Below are 23907 nucleotides of genomic sequence, written 5' to 3' on the forward strand. Positions count from 1 at the left end.
CGGTCTGATTCTAGTTCCTAGCCCACTTCACACATCCACCACACAGTTTGCAACAATTGGCAATCATGCTTCAAGACAGACCCAGGATTAGTATATGCATGGTGTGATGCAAATCACAACAGAGGTGCAATGTCAGGGCGGAGCAAGGGACACTTATAGCACCATGCATCTGCACTACCTCTGGTTCTAGTGAAATGCTACTAGTCCCTCACCTTTTTGAGCACCTAAATAAAAAAAACGTATACAAGTGCATAGACTAATGGTGAAATGATTATGGAAAAGTTTCTTGATCTCAGTGAAGTTTTCTTACAACGTCCCAACTAAGGCTCCTGTTCCCTTACTACTGTGAAGCATATGGATTGTGCACCTAGATGCATTTTAGAATTATAAAGTTTGTAAAGAACACTGGAAATCCTTCAGGATAAAAAGGCCTGACCTATATAAATGAGGCTGCCATTATCTCACTGGGGTGAACAGGAAAAATGTATTTCAGCTATCACTCTTCCTACTATTTATCTGGCTGAAGACAAAAGGAAAATGTAATAGGGAAACAGGAACACCTTCCACAAAATTCAAAGAACTGGAAATAGTGTTTTGTTTTATATGAAAGCTCAAATATTACATGAGGACCCTAAGCATTTTTTCAGACCTCCCCTATGGTTTCTTGCATGTGATTTTTCTCACCCACAGCTCAAGGATTATTATTCGTCACACCAGTTCACATAGTGGTCAGTTCCTTTGAAATCACAGGCTCAAGCTTAATCTGTTTTTTTTCTGGTCCTGCGCTGCACCTGCTGTACTGCTATCAATTCTATTAATATTCAGTATAGAACAAGGGACTGTCAATCAAGGGCATACCTGGCATGTTCAGCAGATGCGTTCTACTTGGATGTACCATAACATCGAGCAGCAGTTAAGCCATTAGAGTAACTGAGTTAACTAGCTGCAAAGGGAAAATATATATGCCCATAGATATTACCTTCAGAAAATTCTCTACATATTGTAAGTAACTAATTCGGTCTAAATCCAAGTACATCATCTACAGATCCACACAGTTAGAATTTAAGATTTGGCACACTGAACTACCAACTGCAGTACCTTGCTTCCCATGGTGACCTATATTTGATGCTTCAGAGGAAGACAAAAATGCATAATACACCTTTCCACTTGTGCGATGCTGTATGCTGCTGGACACTAACACTTTTGGGATGTTTCTGCCAGACATAAAAAGTAGAACAATAGAACACTGGACAAAAGCAACCCTGTTAAGTAAAAAAGGTTCCCACTGAACCTTCAAGAGATTTTTCTTTGACAATGTGCAGACTGAATAGGAGCAACACACATAAAAACCCTAAACAATCATTGAAGTTATACACAAAAACTTAACTGTTCTTAAGCTACAGACAATACAAAATAGGTCAAAAGACATCCCACACATGAAGATGGAAAGGTGAGCAGAACTGTGAAATTAGAGAACACCTTAAAATCACAGATATAATCAACCTTTGAATTCCTTCAGAAAACTCAGATTAAAATTCGGTAAAACTGTTCAGGAAGCTTGATACTACCACTTGGAAATATCTTTTCTAGTGGAAATGACTTATGGCTTATTTCAGACCCAACTCTATCTCTGACCAAGTGAACTTGATGTAACCCCTCAATGTTACAGAAATTTAAAAAACCTTCAAGAATTTGAAGCTTGTCCAAATTACTTCAAAAAATGAACTGACATATACAAGGAAGCACGGTGTTTATATCCCTTCACATGAGCCAATATGTATTATGTAAGTCAAACTGATTGAATAATGAATTACTCACACCTCTCATATTGGAGGAGGCCACATGAATGAAGAGAGTGAAGGTACAAATATCAACCTTGCAAGATTAGGGCTATCAGCTAATAATGCACATCAAGAGGCTTTATAAAATGTTATAACAATGACTATAGGCACATGGCCAGAATATTGATAACTTCAGAACTAGCAGTCACTCCAACTCTAACCAAGTAAAGAGGCACTGTGAAAAGTGGCAATGCTTCTGCACAACAATTACTATTACTGTAGAATAAAATGGTGTCATTTAATGAGTACCTGCTCTACATTATTTCCCTTTTGTTAGACAAGCACATGAAGTATTCAGAAAAAAGTCTATTACTCTATAAAAAGCGTTACTGTTAAGAAATGCAAATGAAGTATTTGCATCTTCAATTTTATAAACTTCACAAAAGGTGCAAATGATTTAATGCTTCCCGGTTTCACATAGGCAGGTCAGTACTGTTATGTCTAGTTTTTCTAGATGTACCATCATCTCGTGGCAGTGCTTTCTGCAAACTTGACATAGCAGCAGTTCTTTCAATGTCTATCACAGCATACAGCTCTGTGCGCCTGGTTGGAGTTTGTGGAAGTGGAGTGGTAGGAGTTTTTGGAGTCTGAGGGTTGTCGGAGTCACTGCCACCTTCCAAGTCAACCTGTATATAATTGAGCTGCCTGTGTTCTAAACTTGGACGTCTAATATCAAAGTTAAAGACTGTTGGTGTACAGTCCCGACGTCGTGTAAATTCTACTTTATGAGCACTTGCTGGCACAGTTACATTCTCTGTATTTACGTAATTATGCATTGGATCTAGGTTATTGTGGTAGCCATTCAGAGATGGGGTCTTTGGTCCTAAATTGTCATCTTCATCTCTACTTAGCTTGCGGGCTTCCCAAACAGGCGGCAAAGATGGCAAGTTTTCATAGTTTAACAATGCAGTTCTCCTTTGAGCAGAGTTGTTAATATTCTGGGTATCTGAGGTACTTGTTGATGTCAGACGACCTCTCCTGACCCCTGAGGCACTAGGGATTGATAACCTGTTTAGATTTTCATACACTAGTTTATTACCACAAGGTGTTTCTTTACGTTCATCACTGTCGTACCCAGTGTCCCATTCAGAGTTGTTTGTACTGCTGCCACTAACTTGGTCTCTCCCAAGTTGCTCCAGTTGCTCTCTTTCCATTAATTGTCTTTGAACAGGTGTTGGTCCTAAAACAAATTTGACTCCTTCAGGCTCCAGGAGAACCTGAGCATCTCTGTCATCAGTGCAATTCTGATCTTCTGTTGTCTTGCTTGTTTCAACATTAGAAAGCCTTAATTCCAGCGGTACATGCACACTTGATCTATTTTTTCTTTCCTCTTGGACACCAGTAGTGTTGACATAGGTGTGCACCTGTAGAGGACAAATTCAAACATTAGTTGCACTTTTTCTTAATCTCCTTACTCCTTCCCTTCCCTCAAAGACTTGCAATCTTTTTGCCTGGCTGTCTGAAGAGTGAAGGAAACTGTTTTGGGGACAGAGTTTTGGGGTAAAAGTCCAGCCTGTTGGGTTGTGTTGAGCGTGGAGCTTTGTCAGAGGTTTGCTACTCATCTTATTTTTGCAGTGTTGTTTTAAATAATGTCAAAAGGTGCCCAGACGAACCAGTGAGAACCTATTTCTACCATTAAATTTATTAATAAGCTCAATTCTACCTTACGTCTGAGCTCTGCTGAGGTTACAGCTCCCTGATCCAGTGCCAGGCTAGCCCCAACATTGGTCAGAACAGCCTTGGGGCTGCTCTGACTAAAGCCACTGGCATACTTGGAGGGTTAGGTAGCAGCACTTCCACCGAAGAGCATATAGTCAATTAATTGTCAAATTATAAAACTGTTTCAGAAATAAAGATTGAAGAGGTCAGACTGGTATGTTAAATTATACATTTACGGAATTAAAAGTGCTGATCAGGGTGTTGGTAGCAGATGCTCTTTGGGAGAGTTAAAAGTGCACCACTAGCTTCACACTTCATGCCTTCAGTGTTTCCAACCCCTTGCTTTAAAGGGAATGGATAGATGGAATTCTGTCATCCCCTATACCACTCCTGGATCTGGAAACTTGGAGGGCAAAGGTAATGATTGAGAACAACTCCCTTCTATGCTCCACACTATACCAGATCTCTGCCAGGATTTGCCTGCTGAGTGCGTGTAGGGCACACTAGTAGATGATGATAACTATTACTTTTCCGGATTGCCTCACACATCAACAGTCATGTGTGTCTTCATTTTTCAAGTTATTTGCTTCTACCAAAGAGCATTGCTGAGAGTCAAATACACAGATGTAATTTCTCCCACAACACTTACCCAGTGACATGCTCAAAAAGCCACGGTGAGGCACTTAGCTTCTCTCCCACTCCACTTGCTTTCAACCCCTGTTCTCCCTCCCTCACCTAATTCATTCTCCTTTGAACACTCCAACCATTTGTTCTCTCCTTTTCCTGCCCTGCAGGTGCTCACTTGACTCAACTCCATCTATCTTCCTCTCTGACTTTTGGCTCTGCCTCTTTTTCTCCTCCCAGTCTCTCATCATCATCCTCAGTGACTTTTCCATGCTGACTCCCCATATGACTCTTACCCACCTATCTTAAGTTCATGATTGGGAACTCCTGGCACTATTACAATACAAATAAATGCATAATAATGTGTATTTTAAATCAAGTAGCTAAGAAAACAAAGTTGCTCTTTCGCCAGATGCACACCATATACATCATCATCAAGGCTACGGTTTTGTCACGGAATCCATGACTTCTAAAGACCCCCGTGACTTCAGCCCTGGCAGCAGGGAGCTGTGAGGTACCCCCGCCACTCTGAGGCAGTGTGCCCCCAAGCTCTCAGATCCCATGGGCAGCGGGTGTACCCTGCAGCTCCCAGCTATGGCCATGGCTGGGCAGGGGGACCCTCGCAGCTCCCCACAGTTGGAGAGGAGGCAGGGGACCCCCCCACCTCTCCACGGCTGGGGAGGGGGGGATTCTTGCAGCTTCCCTCCACTGCTGGTTGCAGGGGGAACCTGGAACTCTGAGCCCGCATGGGTAGTGGGACCCCAGAGCTCCCAGCTGCCCAGTACCTTCCCATTTTATCATGGATATTTTTAGTAAAAGTCAGGAACAGGTCATGGGCTTCCATGATTTTTTCTTTATTGCCTGGGACCTGTCCCTGATTTGTACTAAAAATACCCATGACAAAATCTTAGCTTTAATCATCATCCTAAAATGGTACCACATGCAAACATTTTACAGTAATACAACATAATATGCAGATATACACAGCCAAGATCAGAAAAAACCACACATTTTTCCATCATGGAAACAGATCTAGGAAAATAAGTGCAAATACAAATCTACAGGGTCAGTATAAGAGCAGTAGAATTAATGCTGAACCCAAAATATGTGAAAATAAAGACTATGCTTACTTGTTCCTCTGCTACAAGCAATGGATGCGTTGACTCTTCACCTACTGACGGAAGCCGTGCACTTCCTACAGAGGGATGTCTGCTGGAAGGATGTGATGAAGCATCTCCAAAGGAGGGATATCTTGGATACCCATTAGGTAAACTTTGTGCACTGAACCCAGGAGCTAATTCAATTTAAGAAAAGATGCATTAAAAAGATATTCAAAGTGCCCCCTTATGTATCATTCAGCTGCTCTCTTTTGTCTTTGGAAAGTGCATTGTACATTGTGGACACTATCAAAATAAATATATTTAACAAATGCCAAATGCTCACGGGGCTAGATATGTGCCTAAAAAAATATATATCTAGATTGGATCTCCTCAATATTTAACTGACAAACCATGTGCCAAAAATTTTAATCCCCTCAAGAAAATATGAAAAGCAACTACTGCTGAGTAACCAAGTGGAATTGGCATCAACATTCATTTTCTTAAGTTCAGCCCTCTTAAACTGTATTGTCTGCATGCATAAACAAGAGAACGGGAATATACATTTTACAATATACATTTACGGGAATGTATATTAGGGTACGTCTTCAGTACCCGCCGGATCAGCGGGTAGTGATCGATCTATCGGGGATCGATTTATCGCGTCTCATCTAGACGCGATAAATCGATCCCCGAATTGACGCCTGTACTCCACCTCTGCAGGAGGAGTAAGCGGAGTTGACGGGGGAGCCGCCACCATCAACTCGCCACCGTGAGGACGGCCAGGTAAGTTGAACTAAGATAGTTCGACTTCAGCTATGCTATTTGCATAGCTGAAGTGGCATATCTGAGTTCGAACCCCCCAGTGTAGCCCAGGCCTTAGATATAAACGCTACTGAAAAATTAATTTGTTTTTCATAATTGCATTGCATTGTTTGTCAGTATATTTATGATACAGAATGACAGCAAAGATTGCAAACTCGTTTACTTTATTCAACAAAGGGTAAGCTAAATATACAATGGGAAAATAAGTTAGTTTCATTGGTTACAAGTATTTCATCAGAAAAATTGTTAAGCCAATTTCAGGTTTTCACACACTGCCAAATTTTAATGCAGTTTTCCAGTTAAGTATATAAGATTGTCAAAAGAGATATTCTTGTAACATCACTAGTCACAAGAGTATCTACTTTTGAGAACTTCATTCCACCACTTTTCAAATTCACAGTTTTACAGTTCTAGGTTATCTGAAGTGAATGTGTAGACAACACTGAAACAAGAAGTTTACATTTTTAGATCTCGATGGAGGAGGAACCATAACCCTTATCAAACTTCTTTTCAATATTGCCATTAGTAACATGAAGCTGTCTCCTTAAGGAAAAGAAAATTACTTGCCTGTAATTCTACTTTTTTAAATCACCACCACCGGATCCTCACTGTTAGATCTCAAGCCTCCAACCTGAGATTGGCCAGAACTCCCACAAACAGAGTTTTGGAGGGCTTCACACACACACCCTCCCCACATCAGAAGAAACATTCCAACCCCGCAGCACGAAAGGTACAGCTTAACTGCCAATTCCCTTTTGAGAGCGAGAGCGAAAGAGAGTGAGAGCGAAAGAGAGCGAAAGGCTGGAACATGACCAGTACCAACATATCATTAACTCTGCAAGGATAAAGGGTGAGTTCATATTAAAAAACCCACATTCAGTAGACAATGTTATTTTTGTATATAAATATGCACAAATACACAATCACCACAAAGCAGAGCACACCTCTTCATAGGCAGAACTCCTACACTCTGAAAGGAGATGTATGGGTGAGAATCATGTGAGATATGTTCAAAGATGAAGAAAGAATTTTCTCTTCTTTAAAGATACAATCGTTATGGGATTCTCACTCTTGGTGAGTAAGGAGCTTAAGGGATGTGATGTTTCAAAATAAAACCAAAGGCACTGCATCAGGCAATGATTTACATGTACCTTAGGCAAGATGCAAAGCAGCTCTTTTTTTCTTTAATAAAAAGGGAGGATGAGTCACCTCCTGCTAACCAAGAAGCATCAATGCAGAGGGATTTGAGGATGAGCGCTCAATAAGCAAGAATTATCCACAAATATATCCAGATAAAGATATCCTAAGAAACAAAACTCATAGGCATGGGAGAGTTTGGGCTCCGCTACTATGAAATATGTTCTGCAGACGTGAGAGATGGAAGCTGACTGCAAGCCATGAATGACACAGACATCTATGACTACATCTGTGAGGTAATGGTCTTCCAAAAAGCCAGAATTCAAGCCATTTGTTCAGCTATACATACCATGCCCTCAGAACTACATTCTGTCAAAAAAAAAAAAAAAAAAAAAAGTGTCAGAGGACAGCTCAGTCTGGACAAGGTCACAGGAGTTCTGAGCAGTCATCCAAAGCCACACACTGGGCCTGAGAAAGCTCATCTTAGATATTTATAAAGTCAAAAATGACAGTCTTGGCTAATATGGGGATATTGGAAAAAGAGAGGTAACTCAACTGTGCAGTGGCTGGAGTTCTTCAAGGTATGTGTCCCTATGGGTGCTCCACTTGAGGTGCACATGACCCCATGAACCTTTGACCGGAGATGTTCAGTAGCAGTGCCCATTTGGCCCATGTATGTTCTCCAAACATCCTGGTTGCCTGTACTGGGGATACAGAGAGCTGCACAGGCAAACTGCCCTCAGTTCCTTCTCTACCACAAAGTTCCATGAAAGGAAGCTCCAAAACAGAAGGAAAGGAGGGCTTGTAGCAGACCACCCTCAGGGAGGCATCTCAAACAACTCCAGTTATGCACAAGGTGAGTAACCTCTCCTTCATTGAGTAGTTTCCCTGGAACAAGTTCTCTACTTCAGATGACTCCCAAGCAGTGTCCTCACCCACAGGAGGGAGCTTCAGAGCGAAGTCGAATAGTGAAGACAAAAATGCATTACCAACGCCAACATCTGATCTATAGGCACGAACCAAAGCATATAGAGGGGTCCAGGTTGTGGCTTTGCTGATTTCAATAGCCAGAACAGGTTTCAGTAATGCCACAGAAATAGGTAGAGGCCCTGTACAATGGGCTAGCACCCTGGAAGGAGGATGGATTTGACAGACTCATAACATGAAATAATACCCCTAGAGATCCACCTTGAGAGTCTTTGGGAGGAGACTGTGGGTCCTTTGGATCTGTCTACAACTGAAACAGTCTGGGAGACTTTCTAAATGGTTTAGTTTCGTCCAAATAGAAGGCTAATGCCCTTCTGACATTCAAGGTATAGAAGACATCCCTGGTCTGATGTAGTTTTGGGGAAAAAACTGGGAGATAAGTGACCTGGTTAATCTGAAATTCAGAAGATACTTTAGGCATAAACTTAGGGTGTGGCCATAACAAAACTTTTTTTTGAAAAACACCAAAGGGATGATCTGCCATTAAAGATCTCAGTTCTCCGACCCTTCGAGCAGAAGTGAGGGCCATCAAAAAAAAAAAAAAAAAAAGTAGCCATTTTCATGGAGAGGGGAAGTAAAGAACAAGTAGTTAATGGCTCAGAGATGTTTTGTAAAACAATTAAGAATGAAGTTCAAATCCCATATTGGGGTTTAATCTGAGGGGAGGAAAAAAAGACTGAGGAATCTTGATGTTGCCACTGAGGAGGCCCATAGGGCATGGGAGGAGGCATCCATCTGCCGCACCAATGGAATGGAGGTCAAAGTCATTTCCCAACCTCTAAACCCCCTTTCTCTCCCCCTCAGTGTAGCTGGCAAGAGAGTAAATGTCTTGTCAAGTAGAGAGAGGTAACCTGGACAGAAATCTGGAAATCGGACTTTTCCTCACCATAATCCAGTGGCGGTGATAACTGCTCACCCTGAACGGTAGGTATCAAAGAGGTAGGAGATCTGGGCAAGAGATGTGGTGTTGGTGACCCAGAAGATCTCAGTATAGGCAATTGTATGGTACCAATAAATAGTGGAGACAGGCTTGTCTGAGACAAAAAGACCTTTTGAATAGCTAAATTCCTGTGGTACCAATGGAGTGTGAGCAGAAGTTGAATAGGATTCTGCAGAAACTGTCATCAGTACCAGGATAGGTGCTCATCTAGAATGTGCTAGTATGAGCACATGGAACACTTCGAACAAATACATCTAGTAGACTCAGATGATATCAATGAAGTAGACTGGGACATTGGTATAAAGTCTCAGAGAAGGTATGCAGGAGTCTAATGGCACTGACTGCTTCAAAGTACAATGTCTCCTGGAATGGACATGACGACCTGATGTCAAGGGAGGTGTCACTACTGGGCAGGGCTTTTAGATGATGTCTTAGAGATGACCTCTCGGTACTGGAGCCAGTCGGCGCCTCAATGGTACTCCCTTTGGGAGAGGTCTCCGGAACATTAATTATAAACCAGTGATCGAGATTTTTTTTTTTTTTTTTTTTAAGACAAGACAAGGACTCTCAGGTAGGAAACCTAGTACTCCTTATCCTCTTGTTGGCACCCATAGTCTTGTTCCATGAGGCTCTTGTTGACCTGAACTCAGAGGTAGATGAAGCCATTAAGTGTGCTGGGAGACCAGTGTACAGGGGGGTTCTCTGAGCCTGGATCAGAGGCCAGTCTTAGGACTTGTTCCATCATAAGCAATCTAAACTCTCTCACACTATTCTTAATGAGTTCTGCTTTTAAAAGACGTCCAGATCTTACACTTAGTCAGTATATGGATGTCTCCCAAACAGTGGAGGCACTGAGAATAGCCGTCACTGACACAGATTACCTCCTGGCAGGAGAGAGAGTGCTTAAAGCCTAGGAATCCTGGTGTACCCCAGAAGTGCTGATCTCCAAAATAACCCCTCAAGAGGTGAAAGAAGAGGGGAAAATAAAACAAACAGAACCCCCAAAATTAAATACTAACAACTAGATTAAATTTAAGAAAACTACTTAACAAAAGAACAAACCAAGCTAAATTACACCTAAAGTGAACCAGGCACACTTGATGCTCAGTCTCAAGCGTAAGGGCAGTTAAAAAGGAACAGAGGGCATTTTGCCTATGCAGCTCTATATATCGTTGGTACGGGCATGAGGATGTCTGGAATGCACGCACAAGCCAAATGGGCACTGTTACTGAAAACCTCCAGTCAAAGGTGCCAAAGGGACAATACTCAAAGAAGATTCAAGCTTTGCCAAGCCCTTTGCTGCTACAGAGTGGTGGAAATGCTTACAGGAGCCTTCCCTATAAAGAAAAGGTCAGTAATTTCTTGTTTAGCTGATAGGAAGAATTCTGCTGTTCTACCTTCATTCAGCCCCTCAGGGCCTGCTGACACAAAGCATGAACATTTTGGACAAGGATTCTGACATTTACAATTGTCGTATAATTCTCTGTGGTTGTAATCAGGCAATCCTTAGACAAGATCTCATAAAGCGACCATATGTGCACATACTGAAGTGGTGCTTTTGTGCACTGATGTTAGGTCCCAATACAGCCTAGCCAAATTCTTCAGCTTTGGGAGTCCTAGCCAGTCCTGCCCCAGAGCAAGGAGATCTAGAAGTGAGAATTCTGTGATGGTATTTAAAGAAAAAAACCTACTGCAAACACTTTAGCTGGCAATAGCATTTAAATCAGTATTCGTTCGTTAACTAGATTACTTGCATGCTGCTAACTGAAGAGCTAAATCAAATTTAAAGCAAGGTGTCACGTTACACACAGAAATTATACTTTGAGAGCAGAACCATGCTTACTGGTGGGTGTTCGAGGGGTTCTTGGAACTTCCAACTCAGTTTGATGATGATTCCTTTCTACTACTGGTTCTTCTACCACATTTATGCTATTGTTCTGCATGATCTCTTGTAGCATATTAAATAATTCTTCTGCACGAGCACACTTAAAGGCAAAGATTCCTATAAACATACAACAAATTGTTTTAGATCCCTTTAAGTGAAAACAAGAACTGCTTCTAAAAACAGTTATGTAATTAATTTTTAAGTAACTAAACAGGAGTCCACTTAACGAATACCTGTTAAAGGAACTGAGCTATTATCTTTTTTGTGCACCAACCAAAACAAAAATATATAGTGAGGCCCTTTTAAATTAGTACCTGATAAATGAATAAGCTTCCAATGCACCAAAGGACAGACTGGAAAATAAAACAGACCCAATAAGAGAAAATCTGTTAAAATTTCTGGGTAAATGAGGGAAAACACTTCATGAAACAGCGAAGTTTTAAAATGAATAATCTAATAAGTAGACCTGTAAAAAGAATAGAACTTTGGTGCTGCAAGGTTATGTGTTTATCAGGTTTATACTGAGTTACCATAAAAAATAAAATACCTGCACAACAGGGAAGAAGGGTTTTGACACAGGGTAAAAGTCCACGTTCTTAAAGAAGGTTAAAATGAAGGGCTAGAAGACAGATTGTGTGAAATAAACAGCAACAAACCATTTTTTTTCCTGCCTTAGGGATAGACACAAAATACAAAGTTGGCATCAATACTATGTATATTGCCCAAGTATTGTGCCACTTTGTCTTTGAACAGTAGAGGGAGCCCAACTTACCATCCCAAGCAAAGAGACAAGCAGTGAAGTCGCAGCTTTGGTTATTCTTTCCATTGAAAGCATTAATTTAAAGTTGACATATTCTTGTTAAAAGAAGAGTGTGTATGTGGTTTTGTTTTTTTTAAGAAGACTGGATACATCTAAAAAGTATCTTTATTTTAAGATACCTATATCCTACTACATTTTGACAATGCAATCAATCATGACATTCACTTCTTGTTATCTACAAACTTTTGATTGATTTGAATACCATGGAACAAAGAGCAATCTAACATATTGACTGTATTTTGGCGTTAATCACTAAAAAAATGCTCCAAAAGGTAGAAGCTTACAAGATGTGCAGTACTCTAGGTCTAAACAATTTCTGTGAAACCTCTCCAAAAATTTGACATTTTGCTTGATATACTTCAGAAAATAACTGTGTACGCTTGAGAAATTCAAATTTGCCCTTCTATTAGAAAGGAAGAATAAAACATGTTCTGTTCCCAAATTGTCAGTACTTCGGAACATGAGGTGCAATAAAATTGCATATATAGAAAGAAAGAAAAACAAAAATCAAGACTTCTTACTGCAGCAATTTCTCAAATATTTTCATATTAAAAGCCATACTATGAAAAGGCAACTCCCTTCCCCCCACTCAAGTTAGCTAGGATGCCATGGCTTTTTTCATAACATGTACTACTATACCCAGTTTACCGACACAGAAACAATGTTGCATGGTCAGTGAAGTTCTGAAGTGGGCTTCAAGTTTAGAAAGACAACAAATAATCTGGTTCTTGTCTACACATATAGCAGTGCAGCTGTACTGATGCAGCTGTGCTGCTATAGCACTTAAGTGAAGATGCTACCTGTGCTGACTGGAGAACTTCTGTCAGCATCGGTACTCCAACTCCCTAAGAGGCTGCAGCTATGTTGACAGAAGACGACCTCCCATCGACATAGTGCTGTCTGCAGCAGGAGTTCAATCTGTATAACTACGTCGCTCAGGAGTATGGAGTTGTGGTGGGTTTTTTTTGTTAGTTTTGTTTTTTTACGAGCCTCATAATAAAAAAAATAGTGAGTAAACAATGTTAACGGCAGTTAAGAATGCAACTTAACCTAACAAAATGATAAAAATGGGTGACTAACTACTCTCACCTGCTTTAAATAGTGGTTGCTTTTTAAAAACTTAAGTTAATCAACACTTCAAGCCAGATCTCCAGCCCCAGTCTGGCTGCACTGTGCTGCAGGAATCTGCAATGATCAGGCAGCCATAGATTACCCTTGACACAGAGGAATTCTTGAATGTCGGAGATGGGGTAGCCACCACCCAATATCTTCATGAAGGTGGTGCATCACGGGTAGGGAAGCATAGAAAGGGTGTCATGGAGCACATGGTACTTCACCTGTTCCTTGGCCAGTGCAGTTGTCGCATAGGGACTGCTGCAGTGGGTGTAATTTAGTGTAGCTGTTTGGCCCATTAACTGGGAGCCATTTTGACTCCCCAGTCAGCTCAGGATTAAGGGAACGGAAAAGTAGGAGCCACCTATCCCTCATTCTTCTCAAATGTGCTGAAATTAAGTGCTTCATATTTAAAATAAAAACAGAATTTAGGAAACAGGATGATTTCACTGATGTTTTGGCTTTTATAAACAAACATTTGTGATTTTTTTTTTTAGGGAGAAGGATAGAAAATGCAAGTATGTGTTTTAAATACTATGTTTAAAAATAAACAAGGCAGACAGACCTGATCCTGCAAGTGCTCAGGTTTATTATACCCCCCCCCCCATTTGCTGCCCTCATAACAGGTGTAGTGATGAATTTAGCTAAAATAATCTGTTAGTTTTCAGAAAGGCTTCTCTGAAATCTTCATTTTTACATTTTCCCAAAAGGAGAAACATCAGGAAAGTCAACACTTCGAGCCAGGAGAGTTGGATTCAACCCTCTACAAAACCCATTAAATCAGCTCTTAAACTGATTAGTGATGTCACTGCAAAGAAGTACAAAGTATTCCACGTCTTTGGTGATTTCAGAAACTAGAAGTCTCCCAGATCATCTTTCATATAGCGCAGACAAACTGCTCCAGAGCAATCAGGCCCACCCTATTTAAAATGCTGGCCATTTAACTAGAACTGTTCCCCAAAGGGCTACTTATAAGATTTTTCTGTGATGCCTACATTCAAGGAGAAAAAGCCCACTCTTTCCACTCTTGCTCTCAGGAAGAAAAAACTGAGTGAATTGTATTTCATTTAAAGACTTGTGGAACAGGTTGCTAAAATACTTATATATACAAACATATAGATGCTACCTACCTTGTCCAGTTTGACATCTTCGACCACTTTCAAAAGAAAAGAGATTTGAATCATAGCCGTAGCGACGGAGACAGAGGTAGTGCCATTTTACGGAATCCCGTTTACGGGTGTATAAAATTAGTTCTGTATCTGTAAGTTCCATTACGCCAGAACCCAGTTCATTACCATCATCATCTACATTAATGACCTTTAAAATAAGAGTTTTATACCATTATATAAGCTTCTTGGACATTTCATTAACATAAAGCATCTGACCCATCAAATACAAATTTGAAAAGAGTTTATAGCTCCTGGTGAGATACAAAACATTACAGGTTTAACTATTTTTGAAAACAAAACATTTTTGTATAAGAGCAAGTCAGGAAGTGTTAATTCTCTAGATGAGAGTATTTGCCTCTTTTTTTAAAAAAAAAGTGTATGTTTAAAGCAGTGTGTAACAAAGGGCGCAAATCATTAATGTGACTTGTTACCTCAACACTACAGAAGTTTGAAGGTAAGTCCAATAAATCTAAGAGTCTGTATTTTTTATATGTAATATGTGCATTAAAACAAACAAACAGTCACCACATCCTCTTTATCCCTGATAGAACTTGGACAATCGCCACATTTATTCACACTGTAACAGCCCCTATTTCAGTGCCTTTTGTCCCAACCACTCCTTACTCAATAGAAAGACTGGTTATAATTAATTTTCTTCTTAAAAAGAGATACTCAAATTGAAATCTAGTCAATTTTAAAAAAGGAGAAATAGTTTCACCTGCTACTGAGGCTCCTGACATTTTCTGTGGTTTTGCAAAAATAGTCTCTTTTTTTCTCTCCCCGGTTTTTAAGTAAGACTCACACAAACAAGGGAGTTAACTGTATAGGGGGAAAAGAGAAACTGACCACCAAACAAAAAATGCTGTTGAAGCACAAATTGAAAAACAGAAATAAAGTCTCTGATCTTTCGGTTATTAGGTGTTATTTGTAACAAAACTATGTAAAAAAGTCAAGACATTAATGTGGTATTTAAGATAACAGCATCCCCTTAAGTTGTCTACAAGAGTCATTGTTCATGATGGAAAGCACAGCCACTTGCCCTCATTCTTCTAGGATCTTGGTGAGACAGACAGGGACAGAAAATCAAATATCAATCTTGTGTAACTGGGCAAAATGAGGCCATTGCAGTCAATGGGGCTACTTGTGGTTAAGGTTAAGCACATGTATTTCAAAGTCTAAAACTCCTAGGAATTCTTTGCGTGTGACAACAAGGACTATTCTTCTTCAAATAAAAGACATTTTCTGAAAAATGCTACAATAATACTGACCTTCTGTTTAAATGGAGATTCACCGCCTAAGACACATGGCTTTTCACCTTACAGAAGATCAGAGGTCTATGAATATCCATCACTACTGAAAACCAGACCTTTTAAAATATTCCTTTTACTGGACCTAATATATCCTTAGGGATAAAGAGGAATTCATAGCCATACAAACTGATACGTCTCTGATGGCTTGATTTTCATGAACATTACAAACACTTTCTTCATTCCAATTCTTATATCTGAATTCTATTTTGCAAGGGAATGACAAAATAGATTGCAACACAAAAAAATCAACTGCTTACCTTAAACTTGTTTCGATGGTTGTCTGGGACAGTCTCTTTATCTGGACAGCTACAACAGCTACCCATGGCTTCTTTAGAAGACCATGTAATCTCTAGAGCCAAAAAAGGAAGTGGTAATTTACTTGGGGGAAGGGAACCCAAGAATACCCAGGGTAGATTGATTTAAATCAAAGACATTTACATCAACAATTTTAATCATGATTTAAATCAACAAACAGGAAACCTTGATTTAAGGTCATTGTTAGGAAAACAAAAAGAACAAATGCAAAAAAACCAAAGATGATTCTTACTGGTTGATGTAATCATTAAAAACGTGTTCATTTGCAACTACTAAATATAACCTTTACACTAAATTTGGTACTTGTTGCTAATCAGGAGTATACCTTATATCTGTTTGTATTTATTTAAGCAATTATATAGCTTAACATTTCAGATTACTAATTTTTACATTCTGTTATGTTAGAAAATAGTTAATGATGAATTTACTTACTAGATTAATATTTTACTCGTGATTTGAGTCAAGTTGTATTTGGATGGAAATTGAAATTCAATTAATAAAATAACTTTAAAATTCTGTTTTTAATTAAATAAAACTACCTTGAATATGATAGATATCTAAGGGAGAAAGTAAGTTTACCAAAACATATTTTGTATTTAAATTTGATTTATTAAACAAAATAAGTACCTGAGTTAGTGAATTGAAGTGATAGTTTCTGGTCATCATGTCTTTCAAGATTTTAAAACTAGTCAACTCACTCTCTCGTATCTCATTTTTATTCATAGATTGGAAGAGGAAAACAAGTTTTCCTGCTTTTTTGATTACCAACCAGTTACTTAACTTTGAATGAACCTGTCACTGAACTAAAACTAGTGGAATAAACTGATTTGAAGAAAATATTTTCTCTATCTGCAGAAGAGACTACTGCTATCAAGAGTTGGTTTCACATTTCAACACACTTTGGTTCTAGGTACTTAATCAGTGGCTTTCACCAAGTCAGTGTTCTATCTTTTAAACGTCAGCATCTAATATGTACTGCTTGATTTTTTTTTAATTAAATGATTTAATACATTTTAGTAAGTTTAGGCTAGATTGTCGATTTTAAATATATATTTTTAAATATACCTATTAATTTTAAGTTTTAAAAGGAATTTAATTTAAATTTTCATACACCCCAATAACATCCACTAACTATATATACACAAAAAGAAAAGGAGTACTTGTGGCACCTTAGAGACTAACCAATTTATTTGAGCATAAGCTTTCGTGAGCTACAGCTCACTTCATTGAAAGCTTATGCTCAAATAAATTGGTTAGTCTCTTAGGTGCCACATGTACTCCTTTTCTTTTTGCGAATACAGACTAACACAGCTGCTACTCTGAAACCTATATATACACACATCTCATTGACACAACAAAACCAAATGCACTAATAGTTCTCCTTGAGATGACAAATGTCTGAAGTATTTTGCAGTAATCACACAAGCTATTATAAAAATATTAAAATAATGATAACATTCCACTTTTTAAAATTTTATTTTCTTACAATTTGACTGGAAAAAAAACCTCTCTCAATACAAAGTTGTGAGAATCCTGCCATAAGTAAAACTTGCAGTAACCAACTCACGTGAGTTGTGAATTGAATTCTCATGACATTTGGAAACGTTTTGTGGTGAGACCCTCACCCCCCTCCAAACTCTTCACACTGGGCCAAAAGGCTCTAAAAGCCCAAGTTCTGGCTCAGGGAGAATTTCCCCAGCACAGGCACTGTGGAGACAGCCTATGGATCCTTACACAAAGGGGGCGGGGGGGGGGGGAGGGCAGGGGTCCTGTAGTCTATTGATCCTGCTCATTTATTTTGAGGAAGTACTCTTGAAAACAATTATGAAAGGTAGCTATAGTGCACCTAGATATTAAAGTTAATACAAATAAACACATTTAAAACAGAAGTTCTCGCTGTGTGGTCCACAGAGCGCTTCCAGATGGATGCAGAGCTGTTTCAGTTACATTGGGGAAGTGTTTGTCAGTCTTTAAACAGAGATACTGTAGCTACGTATGCCCAGTCTTAGGGCTTCCTTTAACCTTTCTGACAAACTGATAACAGAACTAAGCAGCAGTGATGCACTCACTCTTTCTTTCTTTGGTGTAAAAATTACATTGATCAAAGCTGTAAATGGCAGAACTGGGATGCCAGTGCGAGCGATTTTGAAGGACAACAAAATCAACCTGCAAAGTGACTAGCAGATATAGAGCAAAGGGAGTTGTAGATGAAGTGAAGAGATCTGGTACTTAAATTTCAACACTACCCCCCAAGAAGAGGAAACAGAGATACAGAAAGGGAGAAGGGAAATATAATTCAATAGTCAGAGGAGTTTATGGTTTTACCTCCTTAACGTTTTAGGACACAGAGCACTTAAAGCTGTTTAAGAGACAATGTGGAATTGAGGTTAAAAGGGCCACAGTATGGAACTTTGAGAACGGATGGAACTTAACTAAATTCACTCACCTAGATTTGGCCATTAATATTCCTAGCCTCTGCTGCAGCATCAGGACTTCTGTCATACTTCAAAATGGCATGTTGTCTTCTCACATTAGCAACCACTTGAACTAAAAATATAAGTAAGGGGGGGAAAGTTGAACAACTTGTCTTTATACATACTTTCCTTCAGCAAAAACTTGCTATTAATGTACATTTATACATAGTCAACAGTGTATTTTGGAGGCACTGTATAGGGCTAGACTGCTATAGTTTTGTATAAGAGGCAAATCTTTGCGCAATGGTGCTTATGTCGTGGACCCCAGGGTCTCAGAATCACAATACATTTCCTGTTCCCATCTTGCTTGCAGAGAGAAGAAATCTGCTAATACTGGTGCACTGGAGCAGTTGTCCTCAACGAGGGTATGCACAGGTCTTCCAGGGGTTACGTCAATTCATCTAGATCAGTGTTTTTCAACCTGGGAGTCATGAGCCCCAGGGGGGTTACGGGAGAGGTTTTGAGGGGATTAAAAGTGCAGAACTGGCATTAGGGGGTGACAAGTATGGAAACTGCCTGGGGCCTCATGCCACAGGGAGCCCCACAAAGCTAAGCTACATGCTTCAGCCCCAGGCAGCAGGGTTTGGGATTCAGAGTCCAGAAAGGAGTACAATAGTCTGGAACGGTTGAGAATCATTGCAATGGGGGACTATGCCCACTCTCTGCCGATACCCCACCTACCTGAGAGAAGGAAAGTACCAGATACACAGACATGTAGGGTATAGCAGACACATTGGGGAGGCTGCACAGAGGAGCAATATGTCTCTTATTCCATATCCTACAGAACGCGTAGGATAGTATCAATGGGTATTCTTAGCATGTCAACCCTCTTTGCAACCCTCCACTGGCTTCTCCTTCTCTATCACAACATAAGCTGTTTGTCTTCACTTACAAGGCCCTTCATGAATTATCATCTCACTTACTACTGAAACGTTAGGAGTACTTGTGGCATCTTAGAGACTAACAAATTTATTTGAGCATAAGCTTTTGTGAGCTACAGCTCACCTAATCGGATGCATTCAGTGGAAAATACAGTGAGATTTATATACATAGAGAACATGAAACAATGGGTGTTACCATACACACTGTAACCAGAATGATCACTTAAGGTGAGCTATTACCAGCAGGAGAGCGAGGGGGGGACCTTTTGTAGTGATAATCCAGGTGGGCCATTTCCAGCAGTTGACAAGAATGTCTGAGGAACAGTGGGGAGTGGGGGGGGGAATAAACATGGGGAAATAGTTTTACTTTGTATAATGACCCATCCACTCCCGGTCTCTATTCAAGCCTAAGTTAATTGTATCCAGTTTGCAAATTAATTCCAATTCAGCAGTCTCTCGTTGGAGTCTGTTTTTGAAGTCTGATCCCACTGAGGGTTACCAAAGGAAACTACAGCATTTGCTCAAGAAACTCCCTGCAAAAGCACAAGAACAAATCTGCACAGACACACCCCTGGAACCCCGACCTGGGGTATTCTATCTGCTACCCAAGATCCATAAACCTGGAAATCCTGGATGCCCCATCATCCCAGGCATTGGCACCTTGACAGCAGGATTGTCTGGCTATGTAGACTCCCTCCTCAGGCCCTATGCTACCAGCACTTCCAGCTATCTTCGAGACACCACTGACTTCCTGAGGAAACTACAATCCAGCAGTGATCTTCCTGAAAACACCATCCTGGCCACTATATATGTAGAAGCCCTCTACACCAACATTCCACAAAAAGATGGACTACAAGCCATCAGTATCCCCAATAATGTCACGGCAAACCTGGTGGCTGAACTTTGTGACTTTGTCCTCACCCATAACTATTTCACATTTGGGGACAATGTATATCTTCAAATCAGCGGCACTGCTATGGGTACCTGCATGGCCCCACAGTATGCCAACATTTTTATGGCTGACTTAGAACAACGCTTCCTCAGCTCTCGTCCCCTAATGCCCCTACTCTACTTGCGCTACATTGATGACATCTTCATCATCTGGACCCATGGAAAGGAAGCCCTTGAGGAATTCCACCATGATTTCAACAATTTCCATCCCACCATCAACCTCAGCTTGGACCAATCCACACAAGAGATCCACTTCCTGGACACTACGGTGCTAATAAGCGATGGTCACATAAACACCACCCTATACCGGAAACCTACTGACTGCTATTCCTACCTACATGCCTCCAGCTTTCGTCCAGACCACACCACACGATCCATTATCTACAGCCAAGCTCTACAATACAACCGCATTTGCTCCAACCCCTCAGACAGAGACAAACACTTACAAGATCTCTATCAAGCATTCTTACAACTACAATACCCACCTGCTGAAGTGAAGAAACAGATTGACAAAGCCAGAAGAGTACCCAGAAATCACCTACTACAGGACAGGCCCAACAAAGAAAATAACAGAACGCCACTAGCCATCGCCTTCAGCCCCCAACTAAAACCTCTCCAACACACCATCAAGGATCTACAACCTATCCTGAACGACGATCCATCACTCTCAGAGATCTTGGGAGACAGGCCAGTCCTTGCTTACAGACAGCCCCCCAACCTGAAGCAAATACTCACAAGCAACCACACACCACACAACAGAACCACTAACCCAGGAACCTATCCTTGCAACAAAGCCCGTTGCCAACTGCGTCCACATATCTACTCAGGTGACACCATCATAGGGCCTAATCACATCAGCTACAATATCAGAGGCTCGTTCACCTGCACATCTACCAATGTGATATACGCCACCATGTGCCAGCAATGCCCCTCTGCCATGTACATTGGTCAAACTAGACAGTTTCTACGTAAAAGAATAAATGGACACAAATCAGATGTCAAGAATTATAACATTCAAAAACCAGTTGGAGAACATTTCAATCTCTCTGGTCACTTGATTACAGACCTCAAAGTGCAATACTTCAACAAAAAAACTTCAAAAACAGACTCCAACAAGAGACTGCTGAATTGGAATTAATTTGCAAACTGGATACAATTAACTTAGGCTTGAATAGAGACTGGGAGTGGATGGGTCATTACACAAATTAAAACAATTTCCCTATGTTTATCTCCCCCCCCCCCCACTGCCACTCCCCACTGTTCCTCAGACGTTCTTGTCAACTGCTGGAAATGGCCCACCTGGACTATCACTACAAAAGGTCCCACCCCCCCTCGCTCTCCTGCTGGTAATAGCTCACCGTAAGTGATCACTCTGGTTACAGTGTGTATGATAACACCCATTGTTTCATGTTCTCTATGTATATAAATCTCCCCACTGTATTTTCCACTGAATGCATCCGATTAAGTGAGCTGTAGCTCACGAAAGCTTATGCTCAAATACATTTGTTAGTCTCTAAGGTGCCACAAGTACTCCTTTTCTTTTTGCGAATACAGACTAACACGGCTGCTACTCTGAATACTGAAAGGTTGACTCCCACCTTCAGTCGGGCCATGATGCCAACTTCCACTGCTCACCTGTTTTCAAACAAGCACCTTTGTGCTTTCTCCCATGTTGTCCTTCACTCTTGGGAGGTATCCCCTGGGAACATCTGTAAAGCTACCCCTTTAACTACCTTCAGCTACCTCCTTTGATGTGATGCCTACAAATACTTGACAATGATGAGGCTGGTGATAGCACTGTTTATCAAGCTGACCAATGCTCTGTCATTGTTCCCTTGTATTCATTTATATATCTTTATACATCTGCTGTCTTATACTTAGATTGTAAACTCTTAGGGGCAGGGACTATCATTTTGTCCTGTATTTTTACAGTGCCTACCACAACAGGGTCCTGATCCATGGCAAGGCTCCTGGGTGACAAGGTAATACAAGTTAATAATTAGGGATAGTATGGATAACCCATCTTTAAATTATATAGATTAAAAAGTAAAGTAGCTACAGTGGACATTCAAAAGCAGACTATCATAACGCTGCCTATGTCTTTCATTAGGCTATAACAAAAACTTGTGATCACATTTAAGACACTACAATCACATACAAAACTGCACAAGCTTTGCTGAACTTCAATCAAATTTGACTTGTGCATAGATGTAGGATGACCATTGGTCATATGCTGTACATTTAGGTGTGTGTAGACACACAAATACACGGAAAGGAACTTATAGAGTGCAAACACGGTTAACGTGGCTATGTTGTTGCCTCAAAGACATGTGGTAGTCAATGTCAAAGCCTTGCAGCAAGTGAGGATGTATAAATTATTTCTATAATTGCACTAAATTTCCAGTCAAAGTGCTCTTTCAGGGACAACTGCCTAACACCCAACCTGAAGTTTGCCTACTCTAGCTTTTCTGTAACTTAGTGATTTGTAAACTCATGTCCTCCTCACAATCTTCTTTACTAGACTATATAAACTTCACTACCTTTGCCCTCCATGAGTCATCTTCCAGTCTTGATATAATTTCATCCTGCCCCTTGCATCCATGCATTATGATACAGTTTTAAATTACACAATCAAATTTTTGCACAAGACCTCCACCTTATTCGATGCACAAGGGGGCAGAGTTAAAGTTGAATAGGCAACCTTAAATCTGGCAATTCCTAATTTTTGATTGCTTGACTTTGCAACCTGTTAATTTTGGGGAGAGGGGAGGAAGTAAGTTAAAAAAAAATAAAGTGATTAGTGTGGGAAGGGAAAGAAAAGGAGCCTTCTTTCTCTAGCCCTCACCCTTTGCAAGCTCTCCCATCATCTGGGAGTTGGTTAAGGAGAGTATGGCTCTTCAAATCCAATAGCTACAACATGGCTAGGTCCATTTGCTCTTAGCTTCCAGTTCTGACTGAGCAATGAGTAGTCCTGTGATCATACACACTTTGCCCAATAACTCAATTTTAAGTTCTTGCATTTCAAAACATCTATAAAATATTATCTCAGTCAAAAGACATTGAAAGATACCTTTCCTTCTCTAGCACATTCTTTTACCTCAAGGAAGTCTAGCCTTTTTTTTTTTTTTTTTTTAAACCGTTCCCGCCGGTAGATTTTTGTATTCAGTCATGAGAACGGCTGACCACAGCTAAAAGCTAAATATACTTACATCCATCGTTTTCACCTAGAGCATTCTAAACGCAACAATTTGGCAGACCACGTCTACTTTTTAACCTTAAAATTAAAGGGCAAACATGCATGTATACACATGTATGTATACACACACACACAAAATCTAGCTTTCTAATTTATATTTTTCTTCTTTAAGAAGGGGCTTAGCCCTGAGTCCTGAAACTAGAACACAGAACTGCTGTGTTTTTATTTTAATGCTTACCCTAAATTCTAACATTACATATCATATGTATTTGATTTTAAAAAGTTAGAGAAGATAAAGGATAGTGAAATTAAAGTGGTTTTGAACATTAACTTATCTAGTACCAAAAAACAGAATAGCTAGAGTTATTCCATTGTTCCTGAGATGCATTAATTCATCTTTAGCTTAAAGCTGTGTGTGATGTGTGAGGTTTTTTGTTTGCTGGTTTTTAAACTTAGGATCTCCATTAGGGCCACAAATTTGTGACCAAAGAGTGAAGAGAATGAAGCTAACAAACTATTTTTTCCACTATGTACATTTCTTTAACAGTTAATTTGAGATACTGGATAAACAGAATGTTTTTGAGATCACTAATTTACATTACAGTACATGTTTTAATAATAGAACTAATGCTGGGATACCTGGGTACTAAAATCCAAGAAAATACAAATGTAACAGAACAAGG

At 40.0% G+C, this 23907-nt stretch overlaps 1 protein-coding gene across 3 annotated transcripts in view; it reads right to left on the reverse strand.

Moving 5' to 3' along the window:
* Nucleotides 1-581: 581 nt before the first annotated feature.
* The window catches only part of FRS2 (fibroblast growth factor receptor substrate 2), an 83014-nt gene continuing 59688 nt past the window's right edge, over nucleotides 582-23907 (reverse strand). For all 3 annotated transcript variants that reach the window (XM_077832946.1, XM_077832955.1, XM_077832937.1), the window contains 6 exons: nucleotides 18169-18269; nucleotides 15665-15756; nucleotides 14059-14245; nucleotides 10954-11112; nucleotides 5255-5418; nucleotides 582-3205 (listed from right to left, as the gene is read on the reverse strand). In XM_077832946.1, coding sequence (XP_077689072.1) covers nucleotides 2255-3205; nucleotides 5255-5418; nucleotides 10954-11112; nucleotides 14059-14245; nucleotides 15665-15730 — 1527 coding nt within the window. In that variant the 5' untranslated portion in view covers nucleotides 15731-15756; nucleotides 18169-18269 and the 3' untranslated portion in view covers nucleotides 582-2254. The remainder of the gene's footprint in view (nucleotides 3206-5254; nucleotides 5419-10953; nucleotides 11113-14058; nucleotides 14246-15664; nucleotides 15757-18168; nucleotides 18270-23907) is intronic.

This window comes from Eretmochelys imbricata, chromosome 1 (genome assembly GCF_965152235.1).
Source record: "Eretmochelys imbricata isolate rEreImb1 chromosome 1, rEreImb1.hap1, whole genome shotgun sequence".
Lineage (NCBI taxonomy): Eukaryota > Metazoa > Chordata > Testudines > Cheloniidae > Eretmochelys > Eretmochelys imbricata.